The sequence below is a fragment of the Coregonus lavaretus genome (genome assembly GCF_964263955.1).
Source record: "Coregonus lavaretus genome assembly, chromosome: 26".
Taxonomy (NCBI): domain Eukaryota; kingdom Metazoa; phylum Chordata; class Actinopteri; order Salmoniformes; family Salmonidae; genus Coregonus; species Coregonus lavaretus.
The window spans coordinates 10,853,984-10,873,115 of record NC_140013.1 but is presented as its reverse complement, the minus strand read 5'-3'; the positions used below and the strand labels follow the sequence as shown (position 1 = coordinate 10,873,115).

Sequence of the window (19,132 nt, the reverse complement as noted above, 5' to 3'; positions counted from 1 at the left end):
CTATTTTGCACAATACAGGGTCTTGTCGAGGGGGGGGGGGGGGGGGGTGGAGAAAGTGATAGACAATTAGCATATATATACAGGCATCAGGGAGATGGATTAGAGCTGGTCTTTAGAGACAGATAATGTATGCTGTGGGAACTACGCCCCAGGCTTTAGAGAAATCGGCCTGTAGGATCTCTCTCTCTCCCTTTTCTAGCCTGGCACATTAATCCCTGGATGACGCATCTCCAAACAGCACCGCAGCCGCCTCCTAGGCAACAATCTGCTAGCTAGTGCCATCCACGTGATTCCCTTTCTGTGAGAGGCCAGCATCCCTGCTATCTAGGAGGGTTCAGGGGCCTCATCGACTTGAGCCCCATGTCCCATCTACTTACCATAAACATCAAGCGAGCAGCCCAAAGCCCCCAACCCCCAGTGGAAGACAACACATGAATGTTTTTTTCTGATTTATTATGAAAAAATATATATTTTTGACTTTGTGACAATAGGCACATAACATAGACATATATACAATTCTCTTCATAAATACAAATGATGTACAAAAAAATTAAATATAAAGAATATTTCATGGTTATGTACACATTGCATTGTTAAATTAAAGAGGACAATAATACAAATATTAAAAAATATATCTATTTGGTTTCAAATGAAAAAGAACATAAGGACAACCTATCTTTGGAGTCCTTCACTCTGTAAAAATGCTTTTTTTTTCTCAAGATCCAGCACTGTCGGTTAAAAGAAATATGATATTTTGTCATCGGGAAGCAGTCTTTATGCACAATACACTTCATTCAAGTCAAGGGAATGTAATAAAAGCACTGTAACTCAGTTGGTAGAGCATGGCGCTTACAACGCCAGGGTTGTGGGTTCGATTCCCACGGGGGGCCAGTATGCTTTTTTTTTTTACAAAAATGTATGCACTCACTAACTGTAAGTCGCTCTGGATAAGAGCGTCTACTAAATGACTAAAATGTAAATTTAAAATGTGTTTGACAAGATGGAAGTTGTACATTGAAAGGCATTGAAAATGTCAAACTGTACAAATTACATGTACTATGACTTTCAACTGGTTCAAATAAGACTTTCTGGTGTGTTTGTAAAAAAAATATACTCCGAAAGAGACTGTGAAAAAACGTGTACAGTATCAAACAAACACATTAAAAAACACATGAAAAAATGTCAATGTGTAAGATCAGTACCATTTTTCCTTAAGTCGTAGCATATTTTAAAGATTAGGCACTTGATAAGATTGAGTTTCCTAAGTATACATGTAGTCCTCCGAAAGATAGGGCACATTGGTGATTTATTTCCATAGGGAAAGGGAGGCCAGTTTAGGGTCCAGAAGGCCTAGATATGACATCCAGCTACTCCAAACTCAGATATCTATAGACAACTGTCCATCTAAGCTTTCAGTAAACCTTCATCTTGAGTTCTTTGATAGCGTCAACATTGTTTCCCGCTTCCGCTTTGATTAAAAAAAAAAAATTAAAAAAAATAAGAGGCCACGAAAATGTCCTTACTGTTATTTTTGATTCTCAAGTGGATTGTAGTGACATCTTATTCATGGATGGTAAAAAGGCCCCTCTAGATTATTTGAGATATCGTTTTCTTTTCGATAAGGCATCAGGAGGAGAAAGTCCTGCTTCTCTATGATTGGTGAATCATTGGCCCTCTTCAGAGGAAAGTTGTATTTTTGTTCATTTTTAACGCAAAGCAAATTATATTAGATTTTTAAATGTAGTGCAAATAAAGTCCCCACTTTTCGCATGTTGTATCCAAACATTGTCAATGTTGTCATTTTTAATGAGCAGCATGAATAAATATTAAATAATACCTGTTGATTTAATATATCCTCTTCAATTCTTTGAATTGTCTTTGAAAGACTGTAAACATGTTCAGGCAAAGCCCTTGTTGGTGAAGGTACTCCTGGTGACGGAATACTGTTGTTAAACCTAAGGTGGGAAAATGATAGAGAGGGAGAGTGTTACCAATCAAATCTTGAAAAAGTGATTTGACAATAACTTCCATAAACTCTTAATAATAACCTGTTTGAATGGGTGGAGCTGCTTACCTCAGTAGCAAAGACACACTGTTCAGTTTGCTGTTCGGTCTGGATGATGAAGACTGGGTGGTACAAGCCTTCTTTAGGGAAGCTCATTGGTGGAACGATTATGCTGCCTTCTGTTTTTTTCCTGTTGAAAAGAGATAGAGGGAGGGAAAGGAGGTCAGGTTTGGTTCCACAGGCGCAATGGAATCATACAACAACAACAAAAACAGTGGATCCCATGGTCTCCAACACAAAGTTGAGGGTTAAAAAAATCAGATAAAGCCTTGGCATTACATAGTGAGAGATCAAGTTGTAACATGTCTGCTAGAAGAAAGGCCTGGTGCTAGGTTCCACTGGGAAATACAAGCACTCCATCCAACTCTAAGGCAATGGTGATCACGCACTCTCTGATTCATTGGCACAATACCGTTTGAGTTTGGCGAGGCATTCTTACCAGTCAAATTTGTTTTTGGCATGACGGTCCTCCTCCTTGGCCAAGTTGTAGTCAACCATCTTCTGCTTGTAGGCCGCCTTGTCTCCGTGTTTGTCTGCGGGGGCCGAGGTCAGTGCTGCGTCCTTATTGGACACTTTGTAATGGCCGCCGGGGATGAGGAAGGCTTCCTTCTCTCTGAGGCTGGACGGGGGGTTGGAACCACCTATGGGCCGGTTTTTGACTGTCTCCAGGTTGTTACGAACAGAAGGCGCCATGGCCTTCCGCCCACGCCTCATCTGGCTTAGGACCACAATGGCAGCACACACCACCAGGGTGAGGGTGACCAGGCCCAGGGCGAAGGAGACAACCAGGGCTGCAGGCAAGCCGTCTGCCTTGGGCTTGGCGGTGGGTTTGAGGCTGAACTCGCATCGGGAGCCCATGAAGCCGGCCGGGCACTGGCACACGGGTCCGGTGAAGTGGGTGTAGCAGGTACCTCCATTCTGGCAGGGGAAGACGGAGCAGGCATCGGCACGGACGCTGCAGTCCTTGCTGGTGAAGCCCAGGGTGCAGGTGCAGGTAAAGTCTTTGATGCCATCCACGCAGGTACCGGCGTTGCGGCAGGGGTTTCGGGCGCAGTCATCGATGTTGATCTTGCAGCGCGGCCCAGTGAAGCCAGGGCGACAACGGCACATCAGGCTGTGGCCCAGATCCAGGCACTGGCCACCTATCAGAGAGATAGACAGACGAGGAGGGGTTCAAATCACTGCACACTCAACATGTTTATCAAAACTTGAAGCACAGGTATGAGTGTCAAAGCTTCTTATGGAAGGCAAATATACAGTGCCAGTCAAAAGTTTGGACACACTTACTAAGGGTTTTTCTTTATTTTTACTATTTTTTACATTGTAGAATAACATCAAAACTATGAAATAAAACATATGGAATCATGTAGTAACCAAAAAAGTGTTAAACATTCCAGGTGACTACCTCATTAAGCTGGTTGAGAGAATGCAAAGAGTGTGCAAAGCTGTAATCAAGGCAAAGGGTGACTAATTTGAAGAATCTCAAATATAAATATATTTTGATTTGTTTAACACTTTTTTGGTTAATACATGAATCCATATGTGTTATTTCATAGTTTTGATATTTTCACTATTATTCTACAATGTAGGAAATTGTAAAAATAAAGAAAAACCCTTGAATTAACAGGTGCGTGCAAACTTTTGACTGGTACTGTATAATGTTTACATTTGCTTCCCACACCAACAGGAATTTAGCAGATGACAGATAAGCTAGTGCTCATTCCCACATGAAGTACATCTCCAGTGTAGCAAAACAGCCCACAACATTCTAAGACCAGTTTTTTTCCACCTCATAATGACAGCTTTATCTTACCCCTTACATCAGTTTGAGCCAAGCGTCTTTTGTACCGTGCCTGTGCTGCATTTTTTACATTTTAGGTGTGGACTGGATGCATGTCAAAACAAAACAGAGTTTATGGGCAAAGAGAAAAACGTTTACAAAAACCCATGATGGTAACTGCCAAAGAATGTGTCTGCAGCACAGTCGGTTGAGTTTTGTTGTCAGACGGAGAGATAAGAGTTGGAGAGCGGCTCCATCATAACAATCAGAAGACCTGGTAGGTTTCCCTCACTCAGACAGCGGTTGTGCTGTTGGGGGGGATGCTTACCGTTAGCACAGGGGTCGTTGCTGCAGCGGTCAATCTTCTTCTCACAGTTGGAACCCATGTAGCCGGAAGGACAGCGGCAGGAGTAACCACCGGTCACCTGCTCCATGCAGGTGCCACCGTTGAAGCAGGGCCCGTCGGCACAGGTCATCGCACTGATCTCACAGTTCTTCCCGTAGAAGCCTTGGGGACAGGTGCAGGTGTAGTCATTCTCCAGATCCTGGAAATATGAAATAGATAGGTTAGCGTTACATAGAGGACAATTAAAGACTTGGATTGTGAGTAGTAGCTTTTAATCCTGAGAGATAAATAGAACACAGCAGTTATATCAGAACTTACATTGCAGCTGCCTCCGTTTTTGCAGGGGTTGCTGTCACACTCGTTGGTTTCGATCTCACAATTGTTGCCACTGAAGCCCGGCCTGCAGGTACAGGTGTAGCTGCCCTGGCCTGTGTTGGTGCAGGGAGCTTCGTTCATGCAAGGCTTGTGGTTGGTGCAGTAGTTGAGGTCCTGGTTGCAGAACAGTCCTCCCCAGCCCTCTTTACAGTTGCACTGCCACGGCTGCCCGCAGGTGCCATGCAAGCAGCCAGGGTAGCGGACACACTCGTCACAGAGGGGCCCCTGCCACCCGAGGCGGCACTTGCACTCGCCAGGGGCCTCACAATAACCGTGCTTCTCACTACAGCCAGACGAGCAGATGGCTTTAGAGATAGGGGGAAAATTAGAATGAGTGTGCCCCTTTCGCATCACAAAACAACCCCCCTTTACTGGGCTCAGACACATAAAGTATTTGTTAAGTACTAAACTAAGCAGCTGGTACACACACAAAAGGAACACATGCCATATTTTTTCACGCAAGGGAGCGCACATTAAGTTCCAACGCGTGTCCCTGTTAAATCATACACTCAGCTCCCATTGTTGGCCCAAACAAAAGATATAGACAAACTCTATATTTGAATCAACAGAAGCTTTTTTTTCACCAGAAGATGTGTTTGAAATGTCTTAAATAACCATTTCAAGAATTGAAATCAGGCGCGCTGTGCACATACACCAAAAATCAGTGGCGCAAAACAATTGTTTCTGAGATTAAAAAACAAGCATTTTGTGGCTATATTACTATATTATTTTGTGGCTATATTACTCTGAATAACAGGCTTTAAAAAAATATATAATAAGAATTGGCCTTATCATTCAAAAAATGTGTAGTCCTTCTGGACACTTACGTTCTGAGCAGTATTCTCCTTTCCAACCAGACAGGCACATTCTGGTGCCCGCGGCATCACAGGTATAGTGTCCGAATGGGTCGTCACGGGGACGGCAGTAGTCTGAGCAGCTGTCGCCGTGGTAGTTTTCATCACAGACAACGTGGTAAGAATAACGAAGTTCACTTTGCTCTTCAAAGTGTACATCCTGCGACCAATCCTCGCCAATGTCTAGTCTTCTACGGGTGGCCAAGCGGCTGATCAAGTTATTCTGGTTTTCTATTAAAGAGAGAGACATTAAGCAGATTAAAAATCATATATTGTGAGGTAATAGCTTTGTATATAAACACTACCGTTCAAAGGTTTGGGGTCACTTAGAAATGTCCTTGTTTTCAAAAGAAAAGCAATTTTTTTGTCCATTAAAATAACATAAAATTGATCAGAAATACAGTGTAGACATTGTTAATGTTGTAAATGGCTATTGTAGCTGGAAACGGCTGATCTTTAATGGAATATCTACATAGGCGTACCGAGGCCCATTATCAGCAACCATCAGTCCTGTGTTCCAATGGCACGTTGTGTTTGCTAATCCAAGTTTATTATTTTAAAAGGCTAATTGATCATTAGAAAACCCTTTTGTAATTATGTTAGCACAGCTGAAAACTGTTGTGCTGATTAAAGAATCAATTAAACTGGCCTTCTTGAGACTAGTTGAGTATCTGGAGCATAAGCAATTGTGGGTTCGATTACAGGCTCAAAATGGCCAGAAACAAAGAACTTTCTTCTGAAACTTGTCAGTCTACTCTAGTTCTGAGAAATGAAGGCTATTCCATACGAGAAATTGTGAAGAAACTGAAGATCTCGTACAACGCTGTGTACTACTCCCTTCACAGAACAGCGCAAACTGGCTCTAACCAGAATAGAAAGAGGAGTGGGAGGCCCCGGTGCACAACTGAGCAAGATGACAAATACATTAGTGTCTAGTTTGAGAAACAGACGGCTCACAGGTCCACAACTGGCAGCTTCATGAAATAGTACCCACAAAACATCAGTCTCAACGTCAACAGTGAAGAGGCGACTCCGGGATGCTGACCTTCTAGGCAGAGTTGCGAAGAAAAAGCCATATCTCAGACTGGCCAATAAAAATAAAAGATTAAGATGGGCAAAAGAACACAGACACTGGATAGAGGAACATTTAAAAAAGTGTTACGGACAGACAAATCGAAGTTTGAGGTGTTCGGATCACAAAGAATAACATTTGTGAGACGCAGACCAAATGAAAAGATGCTGGAGGAGTGCTTGATGCCATCTGTCAAGCATGGTGGAGGCAATGTGATGGTCTGGGGGTGCTTTGGTGCTGGTAAAGTGGGAGATTTGTACAGGGTAAAAGGGATCTTGAAGAAGGAAGGCTATCACTCCATTTTGCAACGCCATGCCATACCCTGTGGACGGCACTTGATTGGAGCCAATTTCCTCCTACAACAGGACAATGACCCAAAGCACAGCTCCAAACTATGCAATAACTATTTAGGGAAGAAGCAGTCAGCTGGTATTCTGTCTATAATAGAGTGGCCAGCACAGTCACCGGATCTCAACCCTATTGAGCTGTTGTGGGAGCAGCTTGACCGTATGGTACGTAAGAAGTGCCCATCAAGCCAATCCAACTTGTGGGAGGTGCTTCAGGAAGCATGGGGTGAAATTTCTTTAGATAACCTCAACAAATTGACAACTAGAATGCCAAAGGTCTGCAAGGATGTAATTGCTGCAAATGGAGGATTCTTTGACGAAAGCAAAGTTTGAAGGACACAATTATTATTTCTATAAAAAATCATTATTTCTAACCTGGTCAATGACTACATTTCCTATGCATTTTGCTATATTTCCTATTCAAACTCATTTCATGTATGTTTTCATGAAAAAAAAAAGAAATTTCTAAGTGACCCCAAACTTTTGAACGGTAGTATATATATATGTGTGTGTAATCAAATATTACCGCATTTTTGCAAATACGTAAAACGTCTTTTATACTCAAACGCTTGTGCTGGGAATGACTATTAGAGGAATATTAAAGCCACTTTCCGTCCCCTAGAGGGAGTGTGCACTGAAGTCTACCTACCTGTGGACTGGCCGTCGGACTCTGCGTTCCAGGCTTCAACAATGAGCGAGAATGTACCCTACAATCCACACAGGAAAAATATATATTTTGTCAAAAAGCTGTAAGAGGCGAGATTATTTAAAGTGAAAACGCTTCATGAAAAGCTTCATGACATTACCCAATCTATGAAATGTACCACCAGTCATTAACCGTTAAAGGCCCATTTATTTGAAAACAATCACAGTAAGGAACTTAATTGTTACCAGGAAATGATTTGATATTGAGATAAAAACGGCTCCATTGGACCTTTGACTTACCATCAGCTCTATAGTATATTGAGTATGTGTACAGTAGGCTACTCACCGGCCACTTGAAATGGAAAGGCACTCTGATGGGTGCACTACTGGAGATGGAGCTCTGGTCGGCATTGAAGATTTCGGTCAGTCCCATGCCATAGGTGCAGGGGGGCTCAGGTGAGATGACATTTTGGGAATGTTTAAGGCAGACTCGGAAGAATATCTGGCAATCCCTAGACGGTTTACAGACACTACGGGTACTACTGAAGGAGTGCACTTTCAACTCAAACACACCGGACGACTCGACCTACAGGAAAGAATACGTACATATCAGTGTGTAAAAGGCGCAATTACACAGGTTACCAACACGTAACATAACTATGAATATTGCATGTGTACTCACCAGTTGCGTTGATATCAACGCCAAAAAACACGTTAATAACAAATGAGCCATTGTGGGAAGTGTTTCTTCGTCTGCTATGAAAGTATAGCAGACAGCGCCAGATATCCAATATAGAGGAAAAATGTACTGTATCCCAAAACAAGAAGAAAAAGATAACGTGCGAAATGTAAAAATAGAGCGCACTTCTTGTCAGATGTCTTTTGTCTTCAGGCAATAAGTAATAGAAATTGAGCTGACAACGAAAATTAAATCATTTCGCTCCGCGGAGAAGTTGCACTCTGGACTTATTTCTACCTTTAGTTACGTGTAGTGGAGCGTGCGACAGGGATTTTATACCCCAGCATCAGAGTGGGGGAGGGTGTGGGCGCGCAGGAGGAGGGGTAGTGTGTCAAATGCTGTGCAGACTTCGCTGCAATTTGGGGACTGTTTACGATGTGCTTTGATTCGATGTCACCAAATTGGATAGGGTAATATAACGAAATGGAAACCCATTTAAGTGTAAGGCTCTATGGATACTTTAGCCACATAGCTAAACGAAAATGTGAAGAAATAGGCTATAGGCCTATACATTTTGAAAGAACTGCGCACCTTGATTGCGAAGAGACCGAACCTAAACATATTTTGATCTATTACGATGATTAGTCATTAATTTCAATACGTAATAAATTAAAGGACTGGATACATGCAACGTTGAATACACTTTATCGATGGGGAAATGTAGGTTTGCTGTGTAAGCATGATAGGGTCATAACGTGATTGGCGATGAAAAATCCACCGTCACTTTACTTCTATTAAGCAGTGGTTAGTTTTCTCCTCTTTTTATTTTCTTCGGCGTGTTGCGTGCCACCCTATTCTTCAGGGTTGTTTTCATCCTTTTCTCCTGGGAGGGAGGACAACGGCCGTGTACGGTGGAGGGGATGAGTGGGCTTCGCGCACATCCCTTTAATTCAGCCTCAGAATTGTAATTGTTCTGACACGTGTGAGTTCTCAAACCGGCAGACTTTGGAGGGAGATCTTTTATTGTGCCATCGAAAGATTCGGAGGGGTAGCACTGAAAGGGGGGACTACAGCTGTATGATAATCAACAGCACCTGGCTATGCAACCCACCTTCTCCTTCCATAGGCTGGCTACACAACGTCTTCGCTGCGTAATAAGCACCCAATGTCAGAGAAGGGCAAAGTTAATCATTTCCATAGGTAGGCACTTTAACTGTCTAAATACCATTGTTCTTGACTGGACAGATTATGGGGTAGCCTATCCTACACCACAGCACAGCTAATGAAAGGACCCATGCAATTCAGCCATAACTCATGCTGTTCGGGTCCAGGCAGAGTAAGTAGCCTACAATCATGTATGGTGGACCAATCCATTCCACTTTTGTATAATTCAAAATGTAGGCCCATAAAAAATGCTACAATTAGGCCTACGCGCGTGCGTGCAGGCAGGAGATGAGCATGATATCAGGAAATATGAATGAACCCTGTCCCTCATTAGGTCAGTACAGGTGCATCAAAGCTGGACGGTCAGACGGTTAAATAGTCAACACTAGCCGGCCCCTTCCCAGTACCCTGTCCTGAAATGTAGTTACTGTCACTAGACGGCTACCACCTGGTTACTCTACCATGCACCTTAGAGGCTGCTGCCCTATGTACATAGTCATGGAACACTGGTCACTTTAATAATGGAACACTAGTCACTTTAAATAATATTTACATACGGTTTTACCCACTTCATATGTATATACTGTATTCTAGTCAAGGACTATCATATTTAACTATTGCTGTACTTATGATATTCTTCAGATATACTACATATTCTATCCATATAATGTACATATTGTCTATACATCCCATCCCACACACACACACACACACACACACACACACACACATATATATATATACATACATACATCACACATACACACACACTGAACAAAAATATAAACAGAACATGTAAAGTGTTGGTCCCATGTTTCATTAGCTGAAATAAAATATCCCAGAAATGTTCCATAGGTACAAAAAGCTTATTTCTCTCACATTTTGTGCACAAATTTGTTTACATCCCTGTTAGTGAGCATTTCTCCTTTACGTAGATAATCCATCACCTGACAGGTGTGGCATATCAAGAAGCTGATTAAAGAGCATGATCATTACACAGGTGCACCTTGTGCTGGGGACAATAAAAGGACACTCTAAAATATGCAGTTTTGTGACACAATACAATGCCACAGATGTCTCAAGTTTTGAGGGAGCGCGCAATTGGCATGCTGACTGCAGGAATGTCCACCAGAGCTGTTGCCAGAGAATTGAATGTTCGTTACTCTACCATAAGCCGCCTCCAACCTTTAGAGAATTTGGCAGTGCGTCCAAACCGGCCTCACAACCGCAGACCACGTGTATGGCGTTGTGTGGGTGAGTGGTTTGCTGATGAACAGAGTGCCCCATGGTGATGGTGGGGTTATGGTATGGGCAGGCATAAGCTACATACAACGAACACAATTGCATTTTATTGATGGCAATTTGAATGTACAGAGAAATCGTGACGAGATCCTGAGGCCCATTTTTTAAGGTATCTGTGACCAACAGATGCATATCTGTATTCCTAGTCATGTGAAATCCATAAATTAGGGCCTAATGAATTTTTTTCAATTGACTGATTTCCTTATATGAACTGCAACTCAGTCAAATCTTAAAAATTGTTGCGATTATATTTTTGTTCAGTGTATACACAGTATATGGGTACATACATACATACATACATACATACATACATACATACATACATACATACATACATACATACATACATACATACATACATACATACATACATACATACATACATACATACATACATACATACATACATACATACATACATACATACATACATACATACATACATACATACATACATACATACATACATACATACATACATACATACATACATACATACATACATACATACAGTGCATACAGTGCATACAGTGCATATAGTGCATTCGGAAAGTATTCAGACCCCTTGACTTTTTCCACATTTTGTTACGTTACAGCCTTATTCTAAAATTGACTTTAAAAAACTGTTCCCTCAATCTACACACAATACCCCACAGTGACAAAGCAAAAACAGGTTTGAGGAAATGTTAGCAAAACCCCCCCCCCCACTGAAATATAACAGTCATAATTATTCCGACCCTTTCCTCAGTACTTTGTTGAAGCACCTTTGGCAGCAATTACAGCCTCGAGTCTTCTTGGGTATGACGCTACAAGCTTGGCACACCTGTATTTGGGGAGTTTCTCCCATTCGTCTCTGCAGATCCTCTCAAGCTCTGTCAGGTTGGATGGGGAGCGTCGCTGCACAGCTATTTTCAGGTCTCTCCAGAGATGTTCGATCAGGTTCAAATCCAGGCTCTGGCTGGGCCACTCAAGAACATTGAGACTTGTCCCGAAGCCACTCCTGTGTTGTCTTGGCTGTGTGCTTAGGGTCATTGTCCTGTTGGAAGGTGAACCTTCACCCCAGTCTGAGGTCCTGAGCACTCTGGAGTAGGTTTTCATCAAGGATCTCTCTGTACTTTGCTCCATTCATCTTTCCCTCGATCTTGACTAGTCTTCCAGTCCCTGCCGCTGAAAAACATCCCCATAGAATGATGCTGCCACCACCATGCTTCACCGTAGGGATGGTGCCAGGTCTCATCCAGACGTGACTCGTGGCATTCAGGCCAAATAGTTCAATCTTGGTTTCATCAAACCAGAGAATCTTGTTTCTCATGGTGTGAGAGTCCTTTAGGTGCCTTTTGGCAAACTCCAAGCGGGCTGTTATGTATATTTTACTGAGGAGTGGCTTCCGTCTGGCCACTACCATAAAGGCCTGATTGGTAGAGTGCTGCAGAGATGGTTGTCCTTCTGGAAGGTTCTCCCATCTCCACAGAGGAACTCTGGAGCTCTGTTAGAGTGACCATCGGGTTCTTGGTCGCCTCCCTGACCAAGGCCCTTCTCCCCCGATTACTCAGTTTGGCTGGGTGGCCAGTTCTAGGAAGAGTCTTGGTGGTTCTAAACTTCTTCCATTTAAGAATGATGGAGGCCACTGTGTTCTTGGGGACCTTCAATGCTGCAGAAATGGTTTGGTACCCTTCTTCAGATCTGTGCCTCGACACAATCCTGTCTCTGAGCTCTACGGACAATTCTTTCGACCTCATGACTTGGTTTTTGCTCTGACATGCACTGTCAACTGCGGGACCTTATATAGACAGGTGTGTGCCTTTCCAAATCATGTCCAATCAATTTAATTTACCACAGGTGGACTCCAATCAAGTTGTAGAAACATCTCAAGGATGATCAATGGAAACAGGACGCACCTGAGCTCAATTTCGATTCTCATAGCAAAGGGTCTGAAAATGTATGTAAATAAGGTATTTCGTTTTTTATTTTTTATAAATGTGCCAATTTCTAAAAACCTGTTTTTGCTTTGTCATTATGGGGTAGTGTGTAGATTGATGAGGTAAAAAATTATATAATCAATTTTAGAATATGGCTATAACTTAACAAAATGTGGAAAAAGTAAAGGTGTCTGAATGCTTTCCGAATGCACTGTGTGTGTGTGTGTGTGTGTATATATATATATATATATCAAATCATTTATTGTATGCGACCAATAAAATGTGATTTGATTACAACTGTTCGTGCTCCATTTCAACTCCACATAGCAGATAGGCCTATAGAATCTGTGTTATACCGTTTTTGGTAGACCTATCTGTTTAAGTCCCAGCGTCGTCCGGGTTTGGCCGGTGTAGGCCGTCATTGGAAATAAGAATTTGTTCTTAACTGACTTGCCTAGTTAAATAAAGGTAAAATAAAATAAATAAAAATGTATCTCTGTAATAGTGCCGATGGCCCTCGAGTGGCTTCCAGTCAAGTGGAGTGTGTCCGCCATATGCTCTCTGTGATAACATGAACAGTTGCCCAGTCGTTCGTTCTACCCAAACCTCTGAATGCATGCTATTGCAATGTAATAACTAACTAAATAATCAGATGAAGGGAGTGCAATCTAATGGCATTAGCCTTGAACATTTCCTTATTAATACAGTATTACAATGATCATTTAAATGCGTAATTAAAAACGTAAAAGGAATAACAAAATATCTAAATTCCATACAACAGCGACATTATCTGTAGCCTATAATCTAATGTTTTAATGGGGCGCGTGTCAGTAGACTGCGTGTGCTTGCTATTGCGGGGGTCTAGCGGGACAATGGGCAGCTTTGCAAACTGTTGCTCATCTTTGGCGCTCGTCTATTGTAATTCTAATGAGGGCAGCGCGTGCCTCAGCTGGCCCTGACTACCCCAGGCACGCTTTGGCTGAAGCGCGTTACAAAAAAAGAGGGTACAGATGAACCTCTATTGTCATTATTTTGTTGGATAATTATCCAAACCGGGTGCTTTCGCGGCTTGAGTTCCAAATCGGGACAAAAGACTGGATAAATAAATATGAACTGTTCTCTTTAAACAATAAAAGTTGCCATCATGCGTATCCACAACCCGACGGATCGCATCATTTGTATGAGATTGCTTTAACCAAAACAACAATGCAAGTTGTGCTTTTAATACGACAGCATGTTGTGTTATGACACGTTTGATAGTATATGAATGGCAACAATGCCCTTTTTACTAGGTCCATGGCACTAAGCCTTCTATCCAATACCACATTTAAGTCAGTCAAAGCAGATAATTGCCTGAAACAAGGCCAAAATATCTAACATCCAATGCACTTTTTTTTTTTCGTATTTACGCTCTCATGGGACCTATAGCCAAATGCGTAAAAATAAAAATACATAACACTAAAATCGGAAAAATTGTTTTTGTTGCAGAGAATGCCATGTGTGCGTGGAAGCATGGTATTATGCAGTGCTTGACTTGGGCTGGAGCTGTCCGGAACAACGTACCGGCACTTCTAATTTGGGGGGAATTACGTACTGGCTCTTCTAGAAAAACAAAGTAGCCTATTGCTGACCCAGATTCACACACCGTGGCAAAAAGGTTGATCAAAGCGGAATGAAGGCGGGATCTTCATTGAATAGCAATGGAGGGTGGACATTAATTTCCTGATTCCGCAGATTGAACATGTGCCAGTCTGAATGGCATGATGCGTTGTTCCAAGTTGTTAAATTAATGGTTTGTTAGGTCGTGAAAAGTCATGGAAATTAGTTTCATAATTGTTGTTAAGGTAATTCATAAAACCACACTTAAATATGATCAATCAATTAAAAAACGACATATCAGCCATAATCGGAATGACCCTTCAGTGCATGTCTGTGGTGCTGCGTGTGTGCCAGTGCAAGTGGGCCTTTGCCCGAGGAGAGAGCGCGCAACATTTCAGCAGCAGGTATAAAATAATGACAGCCAGACTAACTAGATCACCAATTCAAAACATAACTGCTACAAGCTCTCGCTAGTTAACTATAGCTAATTAAGCATTGATTGTTGTCTTTCCACCAGCACTGTAGAGACTAAATACATTTGCACCGTTAGAAAGCTGAGAATCCCCATATTAAACAGTAGCCATGTAACTGCGACAACGTTAAACGTATTATAATTGCTTAATTGACAAATAACTTGCTGTGCATAGATCTTCCCCGAAACATGAGTATTTGAGCCTTATATATAAACATGTCTAGTTAGATACCTTGCTTTGAAGTAGCCTACCTTCTCCATTTGATCCCTGATTTATTGAATGAGGGAATCATTTTATAAAGACAAAAGTTGGTTGTAATGTTGAAAAAGCCACGCCTGCACACCCAGGAGCTCTCCAGATGAGGGTTGACCACATATTGCCAACATGTGACTATAACAGTGCAGTTCTATGTGGGGGGGGGCTAAGTGCCTTGATCAAGGGCACAACGGCAGGTGGTGGTATGTCTACATGGGATCAGACACAGCAGCTTTCCAGTGTCAATAATGCTTACTTTCTCATGTAGGCTATAATAATAGCATTGGAAATTTGGTTAAAAGCCATGTTGAAGTCATGTGTATAAACCGTTAACAGTGAATAATCAGAGGTCTCTATAGCATAATGTCATTGGTGATGTTCGGTGAACAATTGGACCGACTTGGAAAAAGACAGATACTGCACTTTTCCCATCCCAAATCAAGCACATATTATGCAAATACTTATCAGATACAATCGTTAGGGATAGGCTTACACAGGTGTCGCGCGCGTGGCTTGTCATGAGAGGTATTCGACCGAGGGGAAAGAATGATAAAACAAGTCGATGTCCAGATGGCACGATCGAATGTGCATAATTGTAATATGCCTGTGTTTACAGAGGCAGATATTCGACAGGACATGACACAGCACGCGTTTAACAAGTATTTAGCATGCGTAATGTCCATGGCATTAGCTTGTCAGAAATGTGAATATTTTGAAATGAAAGATATTTGGTCGATTTGCATCTAAAGGTTGTGCTATTTCTTCAACCATATTGGAACAGCTTTGGGCAAATGTTCTAGCACATGCCACTCATCTCCCCACACGTGCCCAATGTCCAAATGGTGTAGGACTCGTCGCTTTTGCCATGGTGTGGCGTGTGTCTGACCAGTGGTGCTAAAACTGGGAGGAGAAAAATAGGTAACAACCTGGAGGAGCGGAAAGACGCACTGCGAGAACATTTGGAGAGGTGTTGCTCAGTGGCAGAAGGCATAGGGCGCCTATAAATGTGAATTTGCGCCTTCTGTAGAGGTGTCAAGTGCAACACCACGAGCCTGAGACAGGCCGATTCCCAGGCTTTCTGCCGCGTGCATGTTCATTTATAGCAGTTTAAGGTGACACTTTATGACAGTAGAGTTTGGTCGCACCTTTCAACGAGCAGATTTTGTTTGGTCCAAATGAAATGGCACATTGCCCGTTGCAGGCCACATGGGTAGGCCTACTCATTTCTGACCCCAACTTGTCCAAGCCTACTCAAACGAAGTCAAACTACGTTGGTAATGAAAATTACCTCACCAAACAGACACAAAAAAAGACTTTTGTCCAGATCTCTGTAAAATTACCAAGACCAGTGCATTACGGAATTGTCACATCAAATTAAAATTGTATTTGTCACATGCTTCGTAAACAACAGAAACGTATGTCACTATAGTCACTTGAGTGGTAGTTCTAGTTTATCACTTTAACTATAAAGTATGGGAAATGTAATTCAATTTAAAATGACACATTCAATCGAATTTCGTTGTCTTCCAACCCAGTAGGCCTACTGCTGATAATTGCACTAATTATTAACATTTTATGCTATTAAAATACGCAGATTAAATCAATAATTCGTTAAATATCTAACTAAATAACTATGGTATTAAAAGACATTAACTCCCACACTCATTTTCCCAAGAAAGCCTGTGGCCATTTGTATTTTGGCACGTGTGCGTCTGGGAGCGGCAGGTAGTTTAGTGGTAAAGAGCGTTGTGCCAGTAACCGAAAGGTCGCTGGTTCTAATCCCCGAGCCAACTAGGTGAAAAATCTGTCGGTGTGCCCTTGAGCAAGGCTCCTGTAAGTCGCTCTGTATAAGAGCGTCTGCTAAATAACTAAAAATGTAAATTAAAACCCAACATAAATATTCCTCAGAGAATGATACGCATTGATCGACCCTAATCTGGCATTGCAAATATGTGCCGAGATCAGCTGCGGTTAAACTGCAAATTCTCTAGTGCCAAGTACTGAAGAGGCTCATAGTGTTTGTCAGGAGTTAATCGTCACAATACTTAATTACGACCTTAATTGTCATTTACTAAAGTCATACTTGAGATGGTCTGGTATATGGCCATTGACTACCTCCAGCCCATTGTCTGACCCAAAACAGTAAATAGGAGTTGGTGGAGGCACACTCACTCAGTCAGGCCTATGGCTGAAAAACAGTCGATGTTGTGGATGAGTATCCTACCAATTTACCAGAGCCATATAGAAATGTGCTGTAAACATTTCCATTATGACCTCTTCCACAAACATGAGTCAGATTAGAAATGTCTTCTACCAGTTGTTAATGCATTAAATATCTCAGATTTTTATTTAAGATTACAGTGGGGGAAAAAAAGTATTTAGTCAGCCACCAATTGTGCATGTTCTCCCACTTAAAAAGATGAGAGGCCTGTAATTTTCATCATAGGTACACGTCAACTATGACAGACAAATTGAGAAAAAAAATCCAGAAAATCACATTGTAGGATTTTTTATGAATTTATTTGCAAATTATGGTGGAAAATAAGTATTTGGTCACCTACAAACAAGCAGGATTTCTGGCTCTCACAGACCTGTAACTTCTTCTTTAAGAGGCTCCTCTGTCCTCCACTCGTTACCTGTATTAATGGCACCTGTTTGAACTTGTTATCAGTATAAAAGACACCTGTCCACAACCTCAAACAGTCACACTCCAAACTCCACTATGGCCAAGACCAAAGAGCTGTCAAAGGACACCAGAAACAAAATTGTAGACCTGCACCAGGCTGGGAAGGCTGAATCTGCAATAGGTAAGCAGCTTGGTTTGAATAAATCAACTGTGGGAGCAATTATTAGGAAATGGAAGACATACAAGACCACTGATAATCTCCCTCGATCTGGGGCTCCACGCAAGATCTCACCCCGTGGGGTCAAAATGATCACTCCTGAGTGGCGCAGTGGTCTAAGGCACTGCATCGCAGTGCAAACTGTGCCACTAGAGATCCTGGTTCGAATCCAGGCTCTGTCGCAGCCGGCCGCGACCGGGAGACCCATGGGGCGGCGCACAATTGGCCCAGCGTCGTCCAGGGTAGGGGAGGGAATGGCCGGCAGGGATGTAGCTCAGTTGATAGAGCATGGCGTTTGCAACGCCAGGGTTGTGGGTTCAATTCCCGACTGTAAGTCGCTCTGGATAAGAGCGTCTGCTAAATGACTAAAATGTAAATGTAAATGTAAATCACAAGAACGGTGAGCAAAAATCCCAGAACCACACGGGGGGACCTAGTGAACCACCTGCAAAGAGCTGGGACCAAAGTAACAAAGCCTACCATCAGTAACACACTACGCCGCCAGGGACTCAAATCCTGCAGTGCCAGACGTGTCCCCCTGCTTAAGCCAGTACATGTTCAGGCCCGTCTGACGTTTGCTAGAGTGCATTTGGATGATCCAGAAGAGGATTGGGAGAATGTCATATGGTCAGATGAAACCAAAATATAACTTTTTGGTAAAAACTCAACTTGTCGTGTTTGGAGGACAAAGAATGCTGAGTTGCATCCAAATAACACCACACCTACTGTGAAGCATGGGGGTGGAAACATCATGCTTTGGTGCTGTTTTTCTGCAAAGGGACCAGGACGACTGATCCGTGTAAAGGAAAGAATGAATGGGGCCATGTATCGTGAGATTTTGAGTGAAAACCTCCTTCCATCAGCAAGGGCATTGAAGATGAAACGTGGCTGGGTCTTTCAGCATGACAATGATCCCAAACACACCACCCGGGCAACGAAGGAGTGGCTTCGTAAGAAGCATTTCAAGGTCCTGGAGTGGCCTAGCCAGTCTCCAGATCTCAACCCCATAGAAAATCTTTGGAGGGAGTTGAAAGTCCGTGTTGCCCAGCGACAGCCCCAAAACATAATTGCTCTAGAGGAATGGGCCAAAATACCAGCAACAGTGTGTGAAAACCTTGTGAAGACTTACAGAAAACGTTTGACCTGTGTCATTGCCAACAAAGGGTATATAACAAAGTATTGAGAAACTTTTGTTATTGACCAAATACTTATTTTCCACCATAATTTGCAAATAAATTCATAAAAAATCCTACAATGTGATTTTCTGGATTTTTTTCCCTCATTTTGTCTGTCATAGTTGACGTGTACCTATGATGAAAATTACAGGCCTCTCTTATCTTTTTAAGTGGGAGAACTTGCACAATTGGTGGCTGACTAAATACTTTTTCCCCCCACTGTATGTCTGCCAATGTAA

General features: G+C 42.3%; 1 protein-coding gene across 1 annotated transcript; it reads right to left on the bottom strand.

Annotated features, from left to right (window-relative positions):
• Window positions 1–714: 714 nt before the first annotated feature.
• Window positions 715–8,472, bottom strand: LOC311102272 (delta-like protein C). The gene is made up of 9 exons (XM_084143557.1): window positions 8,167–8,472; window positions 7,831–8,070; window positions 7,489–7,546; window positions 5,394–5,651; window positions 4,510–4,871; window positions 4,174–4,390; window positions 2,505–3,207; window positions 2,075–2,195; window positions 715–1,955 (listed from the first exon to the last, which is right to left on the bottom strand). The coding sequence occupies exons 1-9, from the start codon at window positions 8,215–8,217 to the stop codon at window positions 1,950–1,952; spliced, it is 2,016 nt and encodes a 671-aa protein (XP_083999683.1). The 5' UTR covers window positions 8,218–8,472; the 3' UTR covers window positions 715–1,949.
• Between the last annotated feature and the right edge of the window lie 10,660 nt (window positions 8,473–19,132).